Raw genomic sequence first — 19676 nt, forward strand, 5'->3', positions numbered from 1 at the left:
GTTAGGCTGGGATTCTCCTGAAAGGTCCTTAAAATGCATGTTAAAGTGGACAGTTCGCTTCCTTTATCTGTTCAAATTTGCGTAATTACGTAATTTGCGACTGGGATTTCTTTTATTTTGAACTAATATTCAAATGCACTGGACAAGGTTAAAAGAGAGACTCACTATAAAATTTCTCAAAATCATTTAGTTTTCTTTCTACCTTAAAAAGAACACTAAATGATTTTGAATTAAAGATAACATTCTTCGTGTCTTCACGTGAAGTTTACGTGATCGTCGTATTTTATAGATAGAAAAAAGATTTAAAAGACACGAATCAGGAAGTGCCATCAGAATGTATTTGAGGAAGTTATTTTTTTTTTTTTTAAACTTTAGAGGAGCGTGATTGTCAATATTATGCAGTTTTTGTCTTGGATGCATTATTCTAAAATAGTGAGGAAATTAAAAATGGTTATGTAGTCGTACAGAGGTTGGCATACCTGCATGAATTTATATTTTAGATTTAAATGTTATTTAGCTTAACTGGTATTTCGTGCTTCAGTCTTGAATGGTGCACTATAGGAAGCCTTCATTGGTGCGATTACATAAACCTTTTTTTTGCAAGAGCACTTAGTTGTAAATAGAGTTTTGGAAAATATCTTCAGGACCTAGGATTTTGTTCTTTTTTTTTTTTTCACTCTCGTTACTCTTGTAGAAATGGTGCGGATGTAAAACTGAATCCTGGAACCGTGGAATGCGCTATAGGTGACAGAATTCACGAAAGTTTACGCGAAATTCCGCCTTAGGCGATAATCGATCTTCTAGCAATGATGGAGCCACAAAATGAACTTTATTTCATTGGAAATCTTGTACGGAAGTTGTCATGAATGAAATTTGAGAAGCCAGAACATATGTTTTATTTAGATGTATCGATCATTAGCATCACAGAGAACATGTTAACCAGTAACTTGCTGCAGTAACCATATTAGAGAGTATCGATTATCTTTTCAAATTAACTGATGTTATTCTTGACCTCCCTTCCAAAACAGGGAAGAGAAAGAACAAAGTCAAAAGTAAAAATCTAGAATAACTTTATTAAATAATCAAATTTAAATACATTAACATATAACAGCCAGAATGTAAAGGATTTCAAGTGTAACGTTTTTAGAATAATTTCACATTTTATTGTTTAAAAAAAACGTGGGTTTTTATATAAACTATATGTATTTAAATTATCAAACTATTTTGCAAATATACTATTCACTGTAAAGAACAGTCGTTGACTACTAATACAGTCTTGCCCCCAAAAAACTAATATTTTTGTTTTGTTTTGAAAAGCTGGTAAACCTGGTTATTATTACGTGAAGATCGTTACAATTCTTCATTAAAACAGTGGACTACCATTAGCATTACCATTACCACAAAATGGATCTTCTCTAGAAGCGAACACACTCTGTTCATTGCAAAACATGTTTTAGTAACCAACATGTGTTCTACGTGTCTCTATTTAGGAAACTAAATTTAGGCCTCTCCTCTTACTCAACAGCTGTCTTCTTTTGGTAACTACCCACTGTATATAATCGTGAAGATGATATATATGTAACTATATCGTGAATGTATAATGTTGACGAAATCTGTAAAACCATCGCTAGATGATTGTAACTATCATACTATTTATTTATGAAGTAGTGAGTGTTATCTAAATATTAGTTATTAGTTATTATCTGAATATTAGAACACATCTGAAGTATTGTTACGAACCATGTGCTAAATGCAAATAGAATTGTGATTGTATATATATATTTAGTTTTTAAATCCAAATTTTTTTTATTATTTTTCATACTTTTTATTGCTTCAGACACTTTTTGACCTGAATCAGGTATGATGTAGGTTAACAGGAGATGTGATTGGATAGAATTTATTTCTGCAGTATTTTTTAAATTTTTCGAAACGTACTGCAGGGATTGTATAATCTTTTTAAACTTGGAATGATTATAGTCCAGATAGTAAATAGGCTACAATTTAACTGCATACCTCAACAAATATGCAGTCTATGGCTAATTATTTGATATTAGATCTGGGTTGTTACAAAAACATGCAGTTGTAAAGGAGGATTTGCCCTAAAACCAAAAATTGAGAATATTTCCTTTTATAGAAAAAGAGACAAAAAAAAATATTAAATTCTACTTTTTGAAGATCAACCCTTGTACAACTGTACAATTTTGGTTTTAGCAAGTCCAAGAGACGAACTCTAGCTCGGCAAACACTAATCCACACTATCCTGAAGCCATAGTCTGGATAGTTCTTTTTAAATAGAATTTTAGACAGCGAATCTGGCTTTATCACCTCTGTCTGTACTGTCCAATCTAATCCAAACTTCAAAGGAATTTCATTCACTTTGTTCAAGTAACTGCTTAAGAACTTCGTACTTCATACATAAGTCCATCCTCTTCTACCACCTTTGCAGAAGAGTAGAAGCAAAAACTTTGTCAAGATTTGAAATATTAGGCACTACAATTACTTGAAACGAATGGCACAAAAAGACGGCAATCAGTGACGGTATTATTTTCTCATAATAATTAAATAACCGTAGCTACTAAACTTTGTTTGTTATAACTAAAACAAACAAGTTGAGAAATCAAATTTGATTTACGAAACCAAAATTTATGACAGTGAATTTTGGTTTTATTTCCAAATTATATAATTAAAAAAACTAACATACATTCAAACGGGCGAAAAACTATTTCCTAATATTTTTTATTACATATCGTCTTAAATTTCCCAGCTTTAAATGAACTGTTTAAATCAATTTTACGCCTACTGTTAAGTTTAAAATAGGGAAATCTAAATCGAAAGCAATCCCACGCCATTCAGTTGTGTCTTTGATTACAAAATCATTTAATGTGATTGGAAAACCATTCGCCTAACTGATTGGAGGTAAAAAACTAAATAAGTTTTTATTGACAGAAGGTTGATTGAATTACAATTGTGAGAGACCTTTGACTTCAGTGCCATCTCCACGTTCTAAATACATTGTGAATTATATTTAACAGATAGTTATGTATCATCTTATACAACTAATGACTAGAATGTTAATTCAAGGCTGCATTTGCTAATTGTGGTGGACTAAATTTCGCAATACACTTCTTACCTGGAACGAAGCTAATTGGAAAGGAGTTACGATAGAAAGCATGAACTTAAAAAGGGTCAAGAATCATTGCATTCTCTCTTTGACAGGATTTGCCGTGAGAATCTCTTCGTCCTCTAGAAACGGCGTGTGTTTGTTAGTACTATCTCTTACACCTGATGACCACCAAAGGTTTCTAAGGACTTTTCCAGATAGAGAGAGAAACATTCACCACCTCTCGCCAAAAAAAAAAAAAGGATTTTCAGTTCTACTATTAAATTTTTACTAAGGCTTCCCGGGGAGGTGAAAATCTACGTTAACTAGGAAAAATAACTTCGAGGGTACGACTGGTACCTCAGAGGCTCCACTTTCGACACTGATACTACTGTGACATCCATAGAAAGATAGATAGATTAGACTAGGGTGGCCTCAAGGCCTACGCCACTGCGACCCCTTTGGATCTATTGTGGCTCCCATCACTCTAAAGCTCACCCTACACAACACGTGCAGTGCCGTTTCCTACTCTTCCTGACAGAACCTGCAAAGGCTATCATCTGCCAGACCCATGCGATGCATGTGTTTCCTGAGCCTGCAGTGGCCAGTTAATAGGCCTACAATCATCCTTATAGCCCCCACGGCCTTGACGGATTAATTCTGCAGTCAGCTTCGACGAATAGCTTTTAATGAACTCCTTCGCCTGTCTCTGTCCAGTGGTGAACTCTTGAGACCTACTCTGCACCCATAAGTTAATGGCCGCAGTCTTCACACACTTCGGAACCACAAAATAGGGCTCCGGGCTGTGACATCCATATTAGGTCATCACCCCAAAAATTTCCTCAGATATTTTTTTTAATTTAATATAAGGCGCGTCAAAATCTGAGATCATCAGCGCCTGGAGTTTTATTCAGTGGACTGTTGGCCTCCAGTTCTAGTGTTCTCATTGCAGACATTTTCGACGAATGGACTATATAAGAAACTCCTTGGAAGAGAAAATCTAAGGGCCAGTACTTGGATTTGAACTCGAAATCTTGCATGGTAATCCATTTCGCAAACCACTCAGTTAATCTCCTCCCAAAACGTTCTGCGGATGATTCTCTTTTCAGCGAGAGTAGATTCAGGTTAGCTCAATTCTGACTTTGAAACAAGTGTTCATAACGTCTCTGTTATAGCTTCTTTTAAGAGCACAATTGTTCCGGAAGCACCACGAGAATATGGAGATCGGATTTGGCCATCCTCCCAAAACATTATTTCTTATTAAGAAAAGGAACTTAATTATTTCTTATAAGAGAGGCTAAGTAGAGCAGGAAGTGGGTTTACTGTTAACTTTGTTTAAATCAGAACGTTTCACTTTAATCCAAGCCTTTAAACATTTTACTTCCGTCAGAATGTCTGCATCTTATTACACAATACTAAGTCAAAGCAATTCGAAAGAAAAGTGCATTTCTATCTTTAAACATAAAAGGTAATGATAGGGTATAATAGAGTGGTCTGTTCTCAATATGAAGATGTTGTGAAAGAATACGTACGGAGAGGTGTGTATTGTCTAGTCAATAAGAAGAAAATAACAAATACATTTTAGAACTTCTTTCTCTATAAAATTAACCCCGAATCAAATAACTGTCGGCTTAGCTGTGAGGTATCTCCGACAAGATTGTTGGGAACGCATGTCCAGACAAAGGTACACAGTTGTGGATGTAGATAAACATTATTTGAATTACCCCTTCGGGCCAATAAAAACTGGTGTCTGTCAGTTAGCGGGTCTGTTGCAATGCATGTCTTCAGCCTTCCTCCTGCAATATTTAAACTTTCCGTTTCTACATTTATTTTATTACTGACTTCTTCTTAATGTCTTCTTAATGGTAACTTCCTTCCTTATCTCCTACAACGAAATAAGCCAAATAATTCCTCAGGTCTAGCTGCTGTAATCCAAGCAGCATCTTGCGATCAAGCAAAAAAACTGTAGCATGAAAAAGAGTTTTTTTTTAATTAGAAATTACTCGTAATTGCCTATTTTTCAGGCGAGCTTTACCTCCAACTACCAATTAGGTGTCGTCGACGGAAGCGACTAGCAAACATACTTTACTTAATAGGATGAAAATTTAATGCCATTTTCAGTCATTATAAAACTTTATTATGCCGAGCTTTCGACCTAGGGACTAGGTCATCTTCAGGAACAATTTACAAAGTTTACAATGTTTTACATCATTGGTTGGTGTGTCTTCTATCTTGTCTGTCCATGAACAGACAAGACAGAACACATACCAACCCTCTAATGATGTAAAACAGTACATTGTAAATTATCTCTGAAGATGACCTAGTCCCTAGGTCGAAAGCTCGGCATAATAAAGTTTATCATGACTGAAAATGGCATTAATTGTTCATCCTATTGAAACTATGATTCAGTCACCAAAAATAATGAACAGTAAATACTTTACTTAATTGGAAATATCCGTATTAATTTTCCCTGAGTCTCAAAAAGAATACGGAAAGTTTAGAATGGGAAGGATACGAAATGCAGGGAACAAGGATGGAAACACCTGCAGCTGGTGCAGAAAGAGAAGGATGTGTTTTATTCTTTTGTGCCCTGTAGGAATAGAAGGATATGTAGCAGGCTATGTCGCGGCAGAGTGAATTAGGATGACAGACTAGAGTGGGAAAAAGAGTTTCAGCAGACGATTTTGGATTTAGGAGGGTACGGGGATAATGGACGCAGTCTCGTGGAGTGATTATCGATTTTAGTGCATCGAGCAGAGTAGATTAGACTTATTTCAAAGCAGTCTGTCCTCTTTTCTGAATGGAAATTCAATTTTAGATTTTCAAAATAAGAAATTAATATATTATCTTCACATTCGACCGATACTCCTGTAAGTAGCCCATGTTCTGGTCTAATACTTACACTACTAATTACAATAAAATACAGTCTGTATAAAATAAACGCCTCAGATTGATTGGCTCATTTGTCCTAGATGGACGCCCATAGACTAAATGCACGCGATGTTTAACATTCCTTGTGCCTCTACTTCTACTTTTATTATCTTTTAGACAAATTTGTCACTACCTGTCATATAAGTCCATACCCTCAAACAGCAAACATTGTTAATAATAATTTATATTGTAATTATCTTGTCTATAAAAAAGTGTAAACACAATTATTTTACTGTCACAATTTCCTGCATCGAGCCAAGGTTTTTTTGTTAATAATTTTTCCTTTGAGTGAATAGCATATAGGCACTGAGCTTGAAACCTCAATTTTTCTTTATTTTTTTAAAAATTTTATAATTTAAAATTTTAAAATTTAAAAATTTAAAAGTCTATAAAAAATTCCGCGCTAACCACTCCACTAGCCAGCAATGCTTCAGAGTCGTCGATGTCATCTCTTCTGCTTTTGAGAATAAAAAGTACTGCTCAGGAGTTTTCCTGGACATTGCCCAGGCCTTCGATAAGGTTTGGCACTTAGGTCTCCTCTACAAACTTAAAAAATTCCTTCCAAGCACTTATTATTTAATTTTACGCTCCTACTTGGCTGATCGACATTTTAAAGTTCGAATGGGCTCCGAATATTCTCCTGTTAAACCTATTTCCGCCGTAGTTCCACAAGGCAGCATCCTTGGTCCCATCCTTTACACTGTATACACTGCTGATATTCCTACTCACCCAAACACCTTAATCACTACTTATGCTGACGATACTGCCATCCTCTCTACCCACTCAGAACCATCCGAAACCTCAAAATTCCTTCAAGAGCACCTCAACCTAATTGAAAGCTGGTGCACCCACCCATTGGCGCATAAAAATTAATGAAAGCAAGAGCGTTCAAGTAACTTTCACGCTCAGGCGTCAAACGTGCCCCAGTGTTTTCATCCTCAACAATCCGATCCCTACCTCGAATGTAGTACGCTACCTGGGTTTCTACTTGGACAGTAGACTCACGTGGAATCCACACACGAGACTGAAACGACTACAACTAAACCAAAGGTACGGACAACTAAGACGCATGATGGGACCTAAATCTAAACTAACCACACCTAATAAACTAACTCTCTACAAGACGTTACTTAAACCCATCTGGACTTACGGATCAGAGCTGTGGGGCTCAACTAAACCTTCCAATATCTCCCGCATCCAATCCTTCCAATCAAAAGTCCTCCGCCGAATTGTAAATGCTCCCTATTATGTCACTAACATCATCCTTCACTAAGACCTAAATATTCCTTTTGTCACTGAAACAATTCATTCACGATTCCTCAATTTCCACAAAAACCTATCCTGTCATCCCAATCCAACAGCTCAATCTCTTTCCTCATCATCCCATCCTGATAATCCCCCACGACGTCTGAAACGACGTTGGCCTCGTGATCTCCTAACCTAGACCTTTTCACAACTAGAATTCCCGAGAGTGTCAGCACTGGCTGATTTCTCTCTTCCTGCGTCCTTACGGTTGCGGTGTGCGTCGGCTATGCCGGGCAGTTTTCGCATCCTATACTGTACTTCTAATATTAACAATTTGCCTGGTGTATATTTATTTTTTATACAGGTAGCAAATAAATAAATAAATAAAATAAAATAAAAAAATAAAAAAATTTGGAGTACATACATTTTTTATTAATGAATTCAAGTAATTTTGAACCATCACTATTCCTACAGAACCTCATTGTAATCTTTTTAAGTAATAAAACATTTTTAAAATAACATTAGGCAATATATGAGCGTAGGCTATTTAGCATTCATTTCTGCAACAACAACCTATTATGCCTCTAATTACACTTAATTAGGTGTTGTATGCATGGCCGGTGTCAAAAGCTACACTATAATAGTATATTGCGAACTTTTTAAATATTGTTTGGCATTAGTATTGCAATACGAGGGTCGTTTGAAAAGTCCGTGCAAAAATAAAAACTACTTAATTTTTTGGGGTAAACCTTTTTTATTTTTCAACATAGTCTCCTTTTAGGCTTATACACATTGACCAACGCTGCTCTAGTTTGTTGATCCCTTCCGAATAATAGGATTTGTCCAAGTCTGAAAAATAGCCATTCGTTTCTGCAATCACCTCCTCGTTTGAATAAAATCTTTTTCCCGCCAGCCATTTCTTCATATTGGGGAAAAAAATAGTAGTCCGAGGGAGCCAAGTCTGGAGAATAGGAGGGATGTGAAACGAATAGGGAATAAGGAACCCTATTTCCATTAATTTTGCTACCACAACTGCTGAGGTGTGAGCTGGTGCGTTGTCGTGATGGAAAAGGACTTTTTTGAGGGCCAATCGTGGGCGTTTTTCTTGCAGCTCGGTTTTCAAACGGTCCAATAACGATGAATAATATGCACCTGTAATAGTTTTACCCTTTTCCAGATAGTCGATGAGGATTATTCCTTGCGAATCCCAAAAGACAGTCGCCATAATCTTTCCGGCCGAAGGAACGGTCTTCGCCTTTTTTGGCGCAGATTCCCCCCTTGGTAACCCATTGTTTAGATTGTTCTTTGGTCTCAGAAGTGTAGTGATGTATCCATGTTTCATCCACAGTGACGAAACGACGCTTAAAGTCCTGCGGATTCTTCTGGAACAGCTGCAAACCGTCCTTACAACACTTCACACGATTTCGTTTTTGGTCAAGCGTGAGCAATCGCGGCACCCATCTTGCGGATAGCTTTGTCATGTCCAAATGTTGATGCAAAATATTATGTACCCGTTCATTCGAGATGCCCACAGCACTAGCAATCTCACGCACCTTCACTCTTCTGTCCATCCATCACCATATATCATGGATTTTATCAATGATTTCTGGAGTAGTAACCTCAACAGGGCGTCCAGAACGTTCAGCGTCACTTGTGCCCATATGGCCACTCCGAAAATTTTGAAAACACTTATAAACTGTTCTAATCGAAGGTGCAGAGTCACCATAATGTTTATCAAGCTTCTCCTGAGGCGTTTTGCCTTTCATAAAGTAGTGTTTAATCAACACACAAAATTCTTTTTCGTCCATTTTTTGAAACACACTCGACTTCCTCGATTCAAACGAATGCCAAACACAAAGAAATAGACCGATCTGGCTGAAACTTGGTTTGTGTTCTTCCAAGAGATGCTACTAACTAAACATAACCTCGATACGCGCCAGTAGTGCTATCTCTCTGACTTTGCACGGACTTTTCAAACGACCCTCGTACTTATCTCCATTCTACAATAGTTGTAAGCTAATGTTTGCTAGCCTTTTCTGCTTTTTCATTATATTTTATCACATTTTTTTTTTAATGCATAAGACTCATTAGGGTACTAAATGATAGTGATGCTTTTTAATGTTAATTATAATATCTATTGTTTATTATTTATCTGTGTTGGTAACACTTATGAACTAGAAAATGCCCTAACAAAAAATATGAATTTTATCTTTTACAGAAAAAGTGAAAACAATTATCACGATTGGGCAATAAATTATGCTTTTTAGAGCATTATTTTGACGATAACCCTCTTACAGCTGTCCTAAGTGGTCTGTTTCAATGGTTTATTATTAATTAATTTTAATTTCCGTTTCTTCAAATTAAAATCCTCTTTCACTTTTTTAAAATTTTATCAATTTAAAATTGTACAATAACAAAGCAAAAGTGAGTAAAATGATTTATGAAAAAAACCTTTGGTCACTTGGTGAAGTGGAAGCCAAAATGGTGGACCTTACTAAAATATTGTCTCTTTAGACCGCTTGCGGCTCCAGACGTCGCCTTTGGTTTTAGCTGGATATAAGGGGAATGGTATGAACGGAAAGGCTAGTGTGAAATCAGGTTGGAAACAAAAAAGGGAAGGTTAAGACTAGGTGGTACAAAATAGGTAGCGTAAAATCTGAATTCTAACATAAAAGGAGCTACCATTTCTTGGGACACGTCATTGTTCTGGATAGAAAGACATCTCCAGCATATTATCATACATTTTTCATATTTCACATGATAAACGGAAACCAATTAATGGTACCAATTATTGAAATTAGAAATTTTAGGAAAACTATAAATTTGTTTGAATCAACTAATTTCAAGTGAGATGATGATGATGATGATAATAAATAGAATTTTTTTAAAAAATAATAACTTTATAGCTTCTGCTATTTTGACCTTGAGTAATCAAAATATTCAGCGAAAAGAAGATTTGAAAGCGTGCCGCCGCGAACTTTCGCCAAGTTGGTACGTAGAAGCTGGTGCCGTGAAAGTGAGCAGCCTCAGGTGCGGAGGTCACAGCCGATCCCCCCTCCAAATCCTCTACAATATAGTTCACATCCTTACAATTGTATTGAAATTATATTTCACTACTTTGTTAATTATAGTAATCAACAAACTGCAAAGCACTATTTACGTCATTCTCAACTATAGATAGTTATCTAAATATTTTTGTAGATATTAAATGGAATTTGATTTAAATTGGAGAAATTTTGTTATTAAAGAATTTTGTATTTTATGTTTTTAGGTACACGAAGAACAGTGGGCAGCTCTTCAAAAATTGGTACTTAAATCCTGAATATGTGAGTAAATCGCTTAAATTTAATTTCAGATTGTTTGTTTTTTTAATTTATTTTAATTTCAGGCGGTTTTCAGATGGTTTTCGGTACCGACAACACTTTACAACTCCAAAATAAGTTAAAAAAAAAAATTCTGATTGGCCTAATCTGGTTAAGATCCACACCAATCTCACAATTAGAATAGTAGTTCCCAATTTGGCTCCCAGTCCTAAGCCTTACCAAAATATTTTTACAAAAAAATATAATAAAATTATTTACAGTTAATTTTTTGCACAAATTTTGCACCGTTTGACAGGTTTATCATTTTTGAATAATATACTATGCGAATAAACGAAATCCGAACGTACACGGATTTTACCGAAGGCTGTTCGTTGTCTTAGACACCTGCACTAATACAGTTGTCTTGTTACTCGTTGGGTAATTAGATGCTTGGCAGATCAGCGGCTAGTTAAGACTGAAGCATTGGATTAATGCTGTGTAATCTATGCTGAAGAAAGCCCACTCGACATTGTGGCCACATGTTTCCTTGTTTTCATGCATTTTTTATTTTTATTTATTTTTTTGTTGAATTAATTCCCTTTTTTCGGGGCCAACTTACCGGTTAAGGTATTCAAGGCGACAAGTCCTTTATTGTAAATTTCTAACCATTTATTAAACAACAAAATCTTGAAAATTTAAAGTTAACTTCTATTTCTTGAAACGGTCCATGTCTGTAAATTGGTAGTACGCTGCTCAGAGACACGCCAATCTGCATGTTCAAGATCAACGAACATTTAATCTTATAGCTCATCTATCTTCTGATTTTTCCAACATTCACTTAGAATGAGATGCATTCTGCTTATTTTGAGAAAGAATTTCCAATTTGCTAGTAATTTTAGCAGCAATTTTGGAATTGTAAACTCAAATGAACAACTACAAATCCTTTTAGAGCTAAAGGATCTCTAAAACTGAAGTGCCGGTAATCTTGAACCTCAAATTACTCTACTGTTTTTACTCTTAACTTTATAGGCATGTTCTATAGTTCACACTTTGAAACCTGTTGATCAAATAATATCCATTAAATTCCACCAAATCTTATTACTATTTTGGAAATAGATTTCCATGCGAACTTTTGCAGCTTTTTCAGCCCCCCCCCCCCAAAAAAAAACCAATGAAAGCAATCTTATACAATCTTGAATAGAGCCAATAATGGCAAATAGTGGCTTTCCCTGCACAGTTTAAGATGGTTAAAGTGATTTACTAAATAGGTGCAGCTGCAACGATAAACTATAATGCATCTTAAACCAGTTGTACAAATGGTGATGTCATTGACATTTCAAAGAAAGATTATGGTCTTTACAAAAGGCTGGAACTAGTTTTAAATTTGTCACGGCTAACCACCTTCACTTTTAGGTTAGAAAGATAAAAATAAATTCGGCGGAAGTTAGATTTTTTTTACGAGAAAAATAAAGCACTTCCTGTGAATGAATTTGTTGGTCTCTTTATTCTTTTTAGTCCATTAACCAAACTGAACCTGCAGCACCTTAAACTCAGCGCCTTTTACCGCTTTCTGTTCGAATTAAAAAATATATATATATATATATTCCAGTCATAGATTGCATTTATAAACAAGTTAAAAGCATCGTAATCATTTACGAGAAAAACTCCTTAAAGAACTGAATTAAAATGGTGCTGCAATTGATTCATTTTGACCAAAACTGTGTTGCCGAATTCCCTGGCAGTTCCTGGTCGAAATTTCCAATTAGATATTTTAATTTTGAATTATGTGGGTCAACAAATTCGGCCAGTCTTTCTCAAAGTGGGCGATAACGCCCCCTTGTGGGGCGCTGGAGGCCTACAGGGAGAGCGGTAAAGGGGCCCAGAGAAAGTTGGGGGTTGTTGAAGAGGTTTAGGGGGGCTGATTTGTGTTTTTCTAATATTTGTAAACTAAAATCAAAACCTGCCTACTGCAATACATCGATTATTTAGTTAATTTTGGGCTACAAAAGTCAACTCCTCAATTGTATCCAGAATTGTGGTCGATTTGTTCAACGATTTTTTTTGCTATCATCACCATCGTCGTATTCGTTTGAACGTGGATTTAGTGCTGTGGCAACGCTCGTAACTAGAAAGAGGAATCGTTTTGCATGTTACCGAACAGCGGTGACTTACGACTGTTTTTTTGAGTAAATTCGAGCCTGATATTAACCAAACTTGTTAAAAAAAATCATCAGCATCATCCTTCACATTAGATTAGTTTTAAAATTTAAATTGAAATGTTTTGTTTTAATTTGAATAAAAGTTTTTTATAAATATTATTCATAAAGTTGCATTTTATTGCTCTGATTAGAACAGTCTCATTCAAAAATGTAAGTTTGAACTCAGAAACAGGATAAGACTCATATGGCTCGCTATAATTAATGATAACGATTATGTATTTTAAGAAGTGGTAAAGTTAAAAATGTTAGGGGAACTTTGATTCTCAAAGTGGGCTGATTTATAAAAACAACTATTTTTAGGGTTCAAGTTTATTTTTGTATTTTAAGGTTTATTTTGCATTATGGGGTTTCGCTTAGCCAATTTTTTTTTTTTATCGGATCCAATCTTCCTTACAAATCCAAAAGCCAATGCTCCTTATCATGTCTCCAAAACTCTACATAATGATCTATCCATTCCCTTCGTGGCCTAAGCAAAATTCCTCTATCAAAGATTTCACAATTCCTTATCCAATCATCACAATCCCCTTATTCAACAGCTTTCAAGACTAAACTGAATCAATCCCTCTTAGACGACTGAAACGCCAGTGGCCTCATGATCAACTTCACTAATTCCGACGCCAAGAAATGATAACCGCTGGGTATCTTCTTCAAATGACATTCGTGTCTCATTTTATTCTAGTTTTACAATTTTCTTGTGATTTTGACCGTTGCCAATCAATAAATGGATGATAAAAATTTGGTTTTTTTAAGAGGTTAACTGAAAATCAAAAATCTGATCTATTCGCTGTACTTCCTTAATCGAAAGGTGGGTGAAAGTAGAACTAGAAGTTCTAAAAATCGATTTATGATCGCAGTATCGCATTTATCACAGTACTTTAACATGAATAAAGTAACAAAAAAAATTGCTCAGAATAGTTCTAAGTGTTGTTATAACAAGAAGTATGGCTACCATGACCTATACGATCTAGTAGAATGATCTAGTCTTTAGGAGGAGAGTGGTTACTCTTTCACTTTCCCCATGACGGCCGGTATATTGCACCGACCTGAGGTTACGTTCGGGTTACTCGGTAGTGGCTAGGAGAGAGGAAAGTTACCAGACATGGTGACCACCTAATCGATGGTCCTAATTACCTCGGTCTTTGTTCCTGTCTATTTATCGTATTTTGTTCGTACTTTTGTTCGCTATAGCTAACTTTACAATCTGTTGGTAGTAGAGTATCCGATAAAGTTCAGTTGAGAAATTTTATATCGTAATATGAAGTAATTAGCAATAAATACAGTCTTAACTCACTAGATCATTTGTGCAAGTTTGTTTTCTTTAATTTGTACGTAGCTCTCAATTTTATGTGTGATTGTAAAGCTGGACTTTAAAAAGCGGGTAGTAGTGAGTATTTAAGTGGATAAATATGAGCCAACTCCTTGTACAAGGAACTGTTTGCAGTTAGGGGAAAGGTCGTCTGTTGACCTGCCAGCGAACTAGCGGGAGAGTGCAAGTAAAAGTTCTGGAACGGTGACAGAACTTTCTTTCTCTTCCTTCTTAAACCATCGTCAGACTAGCGCGTCGCTGCTATACCAGACGCACTAACCAAACTGACGTGTTCCTTTTACATGAAATATAAATGGGTATTTACCATTTCAAATAGATTTATCTTCACTTTTGATAGCTTTGCGATCATGCTCATTTTTTTTGACTTGAGTTTTGATCGAAAATAATCGTTCTTTTTTAGGATTTTGTTTACAACACTTTACAACAGGGATCTTCTTTATTTATTTATTTACTTTTTGAGGTTTGTTAGAGACAGTATGGTCAATGAAGGGTGGTAAAACGAGAAATATTACCAGTTTTTCTTGAATGAATTATAATTTACTTGATTGAATGATTTAGTTGAATCGTTATTTATGTTGAACATGTGGTTAGGTCAGCAGTGTTGGGTAATATCTTTGATTTTAACCGTCATAGCGTCCCGCATCCATCAACAGAGCTAGATTAATCAGTTTGGATGAAGTGATTTCGATTTCAGAAAGTGTTGGGCAAGTCGGAAACATTAGTGAAGTCGAAATCCCTTTACCAAAATGATTCATCCAACATTTAATACATTACATGACCCACAGTCCTGTAGATTTAAAGCCGTTTATGGCGATATCCGTACGAACATATTTTGGGTAAGCTTTACCCAATAACTCCGAAACGGTACTTTGTTTAATTGTTAAATATTAAGGGATTTAAAAAAAAAACGGTCTAATGGTTGAAGACGGTGTTCATCTACCTAGCTCTACAGTTATTGTAAATGTATTTCAACAAATACGCCAGAAAACTAAACTTGAAACTCCTTACGGCCGGATCTTAAGTCTTACGAAGCGTAAGTGGGTACGAGATAAGGCACAGCGAGCATGTCAGTTAATAAAACCCCAAAAATATTTCGAAAAAATCTTCCACAAAACTGCAAGAAGCAAAGAAATCACTAATAGATATATAACTTATACTAAAAATGCAAAATGTAAAAAAGTAATCGCCAATTTTTTCAGGCGGGGCTTAACGTCCATCTACCAATTAGGTGTCGTGGACGGAGGCGACTAGCAAACATACTTTACTGTAAATTTCTTTTATTAACCATTAAATAAAATCCAAGGCCTAAAGACCGGGAATCGAACCCAGTACCACAATACATATTAGCTTCGCAGGTCTCGCCTCTAACCGCTCGGCTACCGTGGCGCCCAAAGAATGCAAAATGTATTTAACTAGTGTTTTCTTACCTTAGGAGCTTCCACACTCCAGATGGAAATTACACTCAAATGGATGTAAATGAACTTGTTTACCAAAAACAGACTTAATTCATTGAAACGCAGATGCCACTGTCAACGCGCAACCGAGCAGTATAACTATTGTATATAGTTACCATTTGTAAGGCGCCACGGTAGCCGAGCTGGTTAACAGGCGAGACCTGCAAACCTAATATGCATTTGTGATACTGGGTACGATTCCCGGTCTTGGCCTTGGATTTTATTTAATGGTTAAATGAGAAATAGTAAAGTACGTTTGCTATTCGCCTCCGTCCACGACACCTAGTAAATGGTAGTTGGACGTTAAGCCCCGCCTGAAAAAATAGGCGATTACTTTACTACTTTTACTTTACTTTAGTTACCATTTGTAAGGAGGAAAAAATGCTTTTTAAATCATTGGGGTACGATTTAAGCACCGGTACGACTTTTAACGAACAAATAATCAATTTAAAGATTGCCTACCAATGTCAGTTAACAATTGTAAGTACAATCAACATTACTTTGGTTAATGTAAGTAAACTGGGCCAGTTTTTAAGTCTGTAACTTTACAACTTCTGGTTGATGCAATATTTCTTCCTTTTTTTTTTGGCGCGCAGTTTAGTTTTTGCGCTTTTTTTCCCTAGAAATTACATCTGTTGCTATTTTATCCATAGTCGTAATTACTGAACAGTAATAACAATGAAATGTTCTCTTGCAACGCTGTTTATAACATTTTACAGTATAATTCTTGTAGATGTGGACGTTAATCTGCCTTTCTCGGCTCGTAATAATATTCTTTCTTAATAACCGGTCATGTTGGATGTTAGGAAACACTAATCTAGTCTTATACGAGCTAGCCCACATGGGGAAATCAAAACAACCAAGTGGGGGTGTTCATCAGTTTAGGTTTCTTAAAATTTTTATACTCAATTTATTATTTATTATTAATTATTTATTTTATACTTAAAAAAAAGACAGCGTCAGATGGCTATGAAATATGGATTAATTTAAAGATCTACTTCCGGAACAGGATATTTGAAAATTTAGGATTAATTATATCATTATTATTACTATTATTTTAACAAGTATGTAAGCGGTTAGCGTACTGAGTTCGAAACCATCTGCTAGCCCTTAGATTTTTTCTTACTAAAAAGATTCTTACTGCTCGCTGGCCGGTGATGAACAGTATTGTCAGTGACAAAAGAACACTGTTCTGAGACCGGAAATGCACTGTAAAAATATCTGGTGGCGAATGACGTCAGATATTGACGCAACTTAAATTAAAATACAAAACAAGTATATCAGTTTTTTGGACTGATTCCTCTAGTGCACAATTGTCTTTAGAGAAGGTCTAGGCGTGTTTTTGTAGAAGCAAGCTAGTGACTAAACTCGTTTGATTGGGAAGTCGCTAAGTATACGACGAGGAGAATTATCTGGATGGGTGGATGAAGATAGGGCCTGGACAGTTGAATTTGGTTGAGCTGGAAGGTTTTTGTAGAAATTAAGGGAGTTATAATTAAGGGATTGGGCTCAAAAACAAAGGGTTGAGAGCAGTTAAATTGGGAGCTAAAGTAGGGAGCGTTTGCAATATGGCGAAATACAATATATTGAGTTAAAATAAAACGTGACAGGCTTTGTTAGTGTAATAAACAAATTAGAAAAACTAGTTGTAGGGTTCTTTGAGCCGTAATGGCCTCCGTTTAGTCGCATACCCAATTGAAGGAATTCAGCGGATACATTATCAAAACGTGCGACTACGATTGGCTTCCTGCAAATTTGCGTTTGTTCAATAGTCTGATTTCTCTCTTTCATCCAATCCCATTGGACCATGTGCTAAAAAAAGAAAAACATTTTCTAAATGTCTAGTGCCTCCAAAATAAGGTTAATGCGTAATCAACATCGCCTTAGCGAATATGCTGCATTGTAACTACATTCTACAGTTTCTAAACCTTAAATGGCCTTTCGTAATCTATTTTATTCAGACATGTAAACACTAAGTCAGTGCAAACTTCAAACCTGGTTTGACCTTATAGCGAGACACTTGCTTTGGTTAACGTTAAGATAGGTTAAAGGTGGAGTTCACTTTTCTGTCACCTTTATCTCCGCAGCATTCCAAATAAATGAAATCGGTTTCACGCCTGTTTTGTAGCCTGTTACTAAATAAATCTTGTCCTTTAAAAAACAAAAAATTCCCTTTTTCATCACTTTGTTTATCTTTTTAAATGTAAATTCTTTAAGTCCAACTAAAGGCTGGCTATTTATTATATATAAACAAGTCTAATGTGAAACACTCATCCAATCAAATCGTACTTATTTATTTTATCAAGCTCATCCTCTATACAGATGTTTACTTCGATTTTATTTTTAAGGAGAAGGGAAATTTGTATCTGACAAGAACTAATGGTAAACAGCTACTATAATTTGAACCTGAATCGTATATAAGTTACATTAAACAATTACAATATATTACCAATCGCTTTCAACTATTTAGGTGCTTGACTGCAACTACATGCAGCGTTGTCGATGTCTGAATGAATCTTTTACACCAATTCTCGTAGTTAACGTGATAATACTGGGCGGATTTTCAACAGCCCTTCAAATTATAGCAACATACTTTAACCACTAATCAGGGGAAAAAAATTGTTCATTTCGACCTTCTTGAGAGAATAAGATGTTCCTTGTTTGGACTTGTTTTGAATTTAAGGCCCGTCACATCAGAGGTCCATTGGTGCCCGGAACTTTTTTCAGTGCACTGCCGACCTCTCGTTACAGACAACACTGTCCATCACAGTAAAAAGTGAGCTGTAAGAAGCACCTAGTAAGAAAAAAAAAAAATCTAATAACCAGCAGTTGGATTTGAACCCAGGATCTTCACATCGGAATCCAAATACAAGCTATACTAGTACCACTTTCTGAAAATGGAAACACGAAATTCTCGTAAATATACCTGCATTTGTTGGTTTTCTGCAGCATCATTAATGGGACTTTTGCCGTAGTTATCTTGTAGAAGAAGAGCACCATGTCTTAACAACCATCGGACACAATCTACATGACCTCGACTGGCGGCGAAATGAAGAGGAGTGGCACCGTCTCCATCGCGTAGATTAGGATCTACTCCTTGGTCTTCTACCTGATGATCACAAAAAAAATAATTAAAATATTTCTGCTGAGCAAATCATTTATAAACAAATCGAAATAAAATTATTAAACTCCAAGAATTTAACTATAACAATAAACAATTCAACCCTTTAGAAGCTTCTAGGGTCAACATTTTTTGAACTGCTAGAAGTCTTTACATACCATCCATTCAAGACAAGATAAGGATCCCATCTGTGCGGCTGCATGGACCGGTGCCATTCCATCTTTTGCTCTTATGTACAAAGATCCACCAGCTACTAGTACTAAAAACCTTAGAACATCTAAATGGCCTTCTTGAGCTGCAAGAAATACCGGCGTTATATCATTTTCCATCTGCGTATTCGCTCTGAAAAATTATAATATGATTAATTTCCTTTTATTTTAACTAATCTCTTCCTCAGGGGCAGTCGAAGCGCCAAAATAAATTAATAAATAAAATAAAACTATCACTATTCTTTGTATGCCATCTAGAGTAGTTTAGTTCTGTACAGGATAAACTGCATGTCACTTGGAGGAACCGGTTTATTAGGGTAGCAAGGACAAACCACAACTGGCACACTTTTGTAGGGTAGAATATGATGAGATCTGGATTGGCAAGTCCAGACTGCTTATCTGGGAGATATAAAGACTACCGCATTCCATCAGAACTGGCCTCCATTCACATTTTACATGTCTAGTTCCCCTCCTCCTCCACCCTAAAGATAGGAGACTTTCATGTTCTTGTATCTTGTCCCACTGTCAAGGTTACTAGAGCGTAGAGAGGTGTTGCGTAAATTGCGTCCATTTTTAAAGAAACTTGTTATAACATGCTCATAATTTGTCTTTTAACATTATTTTATTTAACGCCTACATTTAGCTGGTATAGGCTCATTTTTTTAACTTGAAATTCTACATTTTTTTTTGGAACCTGCATACATTAATAGCTTATGGGAGTTGTTTGATTTATACTGAAGTTAGAACCAGCTTTAAATCCGTTTCATT

The 19676-nt window shown here is 35.8% G+C and overlaps 1 protein-coding gene across 3 annotated transcripts in view; it reads right to left on the reverse strand.

Moving 5' to 3' along the window:
* Window positions 1-19676, reverse strand: part of LOC141458848 (uncharacterized) — a 60176-nt gene that overhangs the window by 21250 nt on the left and 19250 nt on the right. For all 3 annotated transcript variants that reach the window (XM_074137386.1, XM_074137389.1, XM_074137390.1), the window contains exons 2-3: window positions 18858-19041; window positions 18505-18687 (exon numbers count right to left, since the gene is read on the reverse strand). In XM_074137386.1, the coding sequence (XP_073993487.1) occupies window positions 18505-18687; window positions 18858-19041 (367 nt within the window). The remainder of the gene's footprint in view (window positions 1-18504; window positions 18688-18857; window positions 19042-19676) is intronic.

Source organism: Rhodnius prolixus, unplaced genomic scaffold (assembly GCF_049639745.1).
Source record: "Rhodnius prolixus isolate KJV_2025 unplaced genomic scaffold, Rpr scaffold_5, whole genome shotgun sequence".
NCBI classification, from domain to species: domain Eukaryota; kingdom Metazoa; phylum Arthropoda; class Insecta; order Hemiptera; family Reduviidae; genus Rhodnius; species Rhodnius prolixus.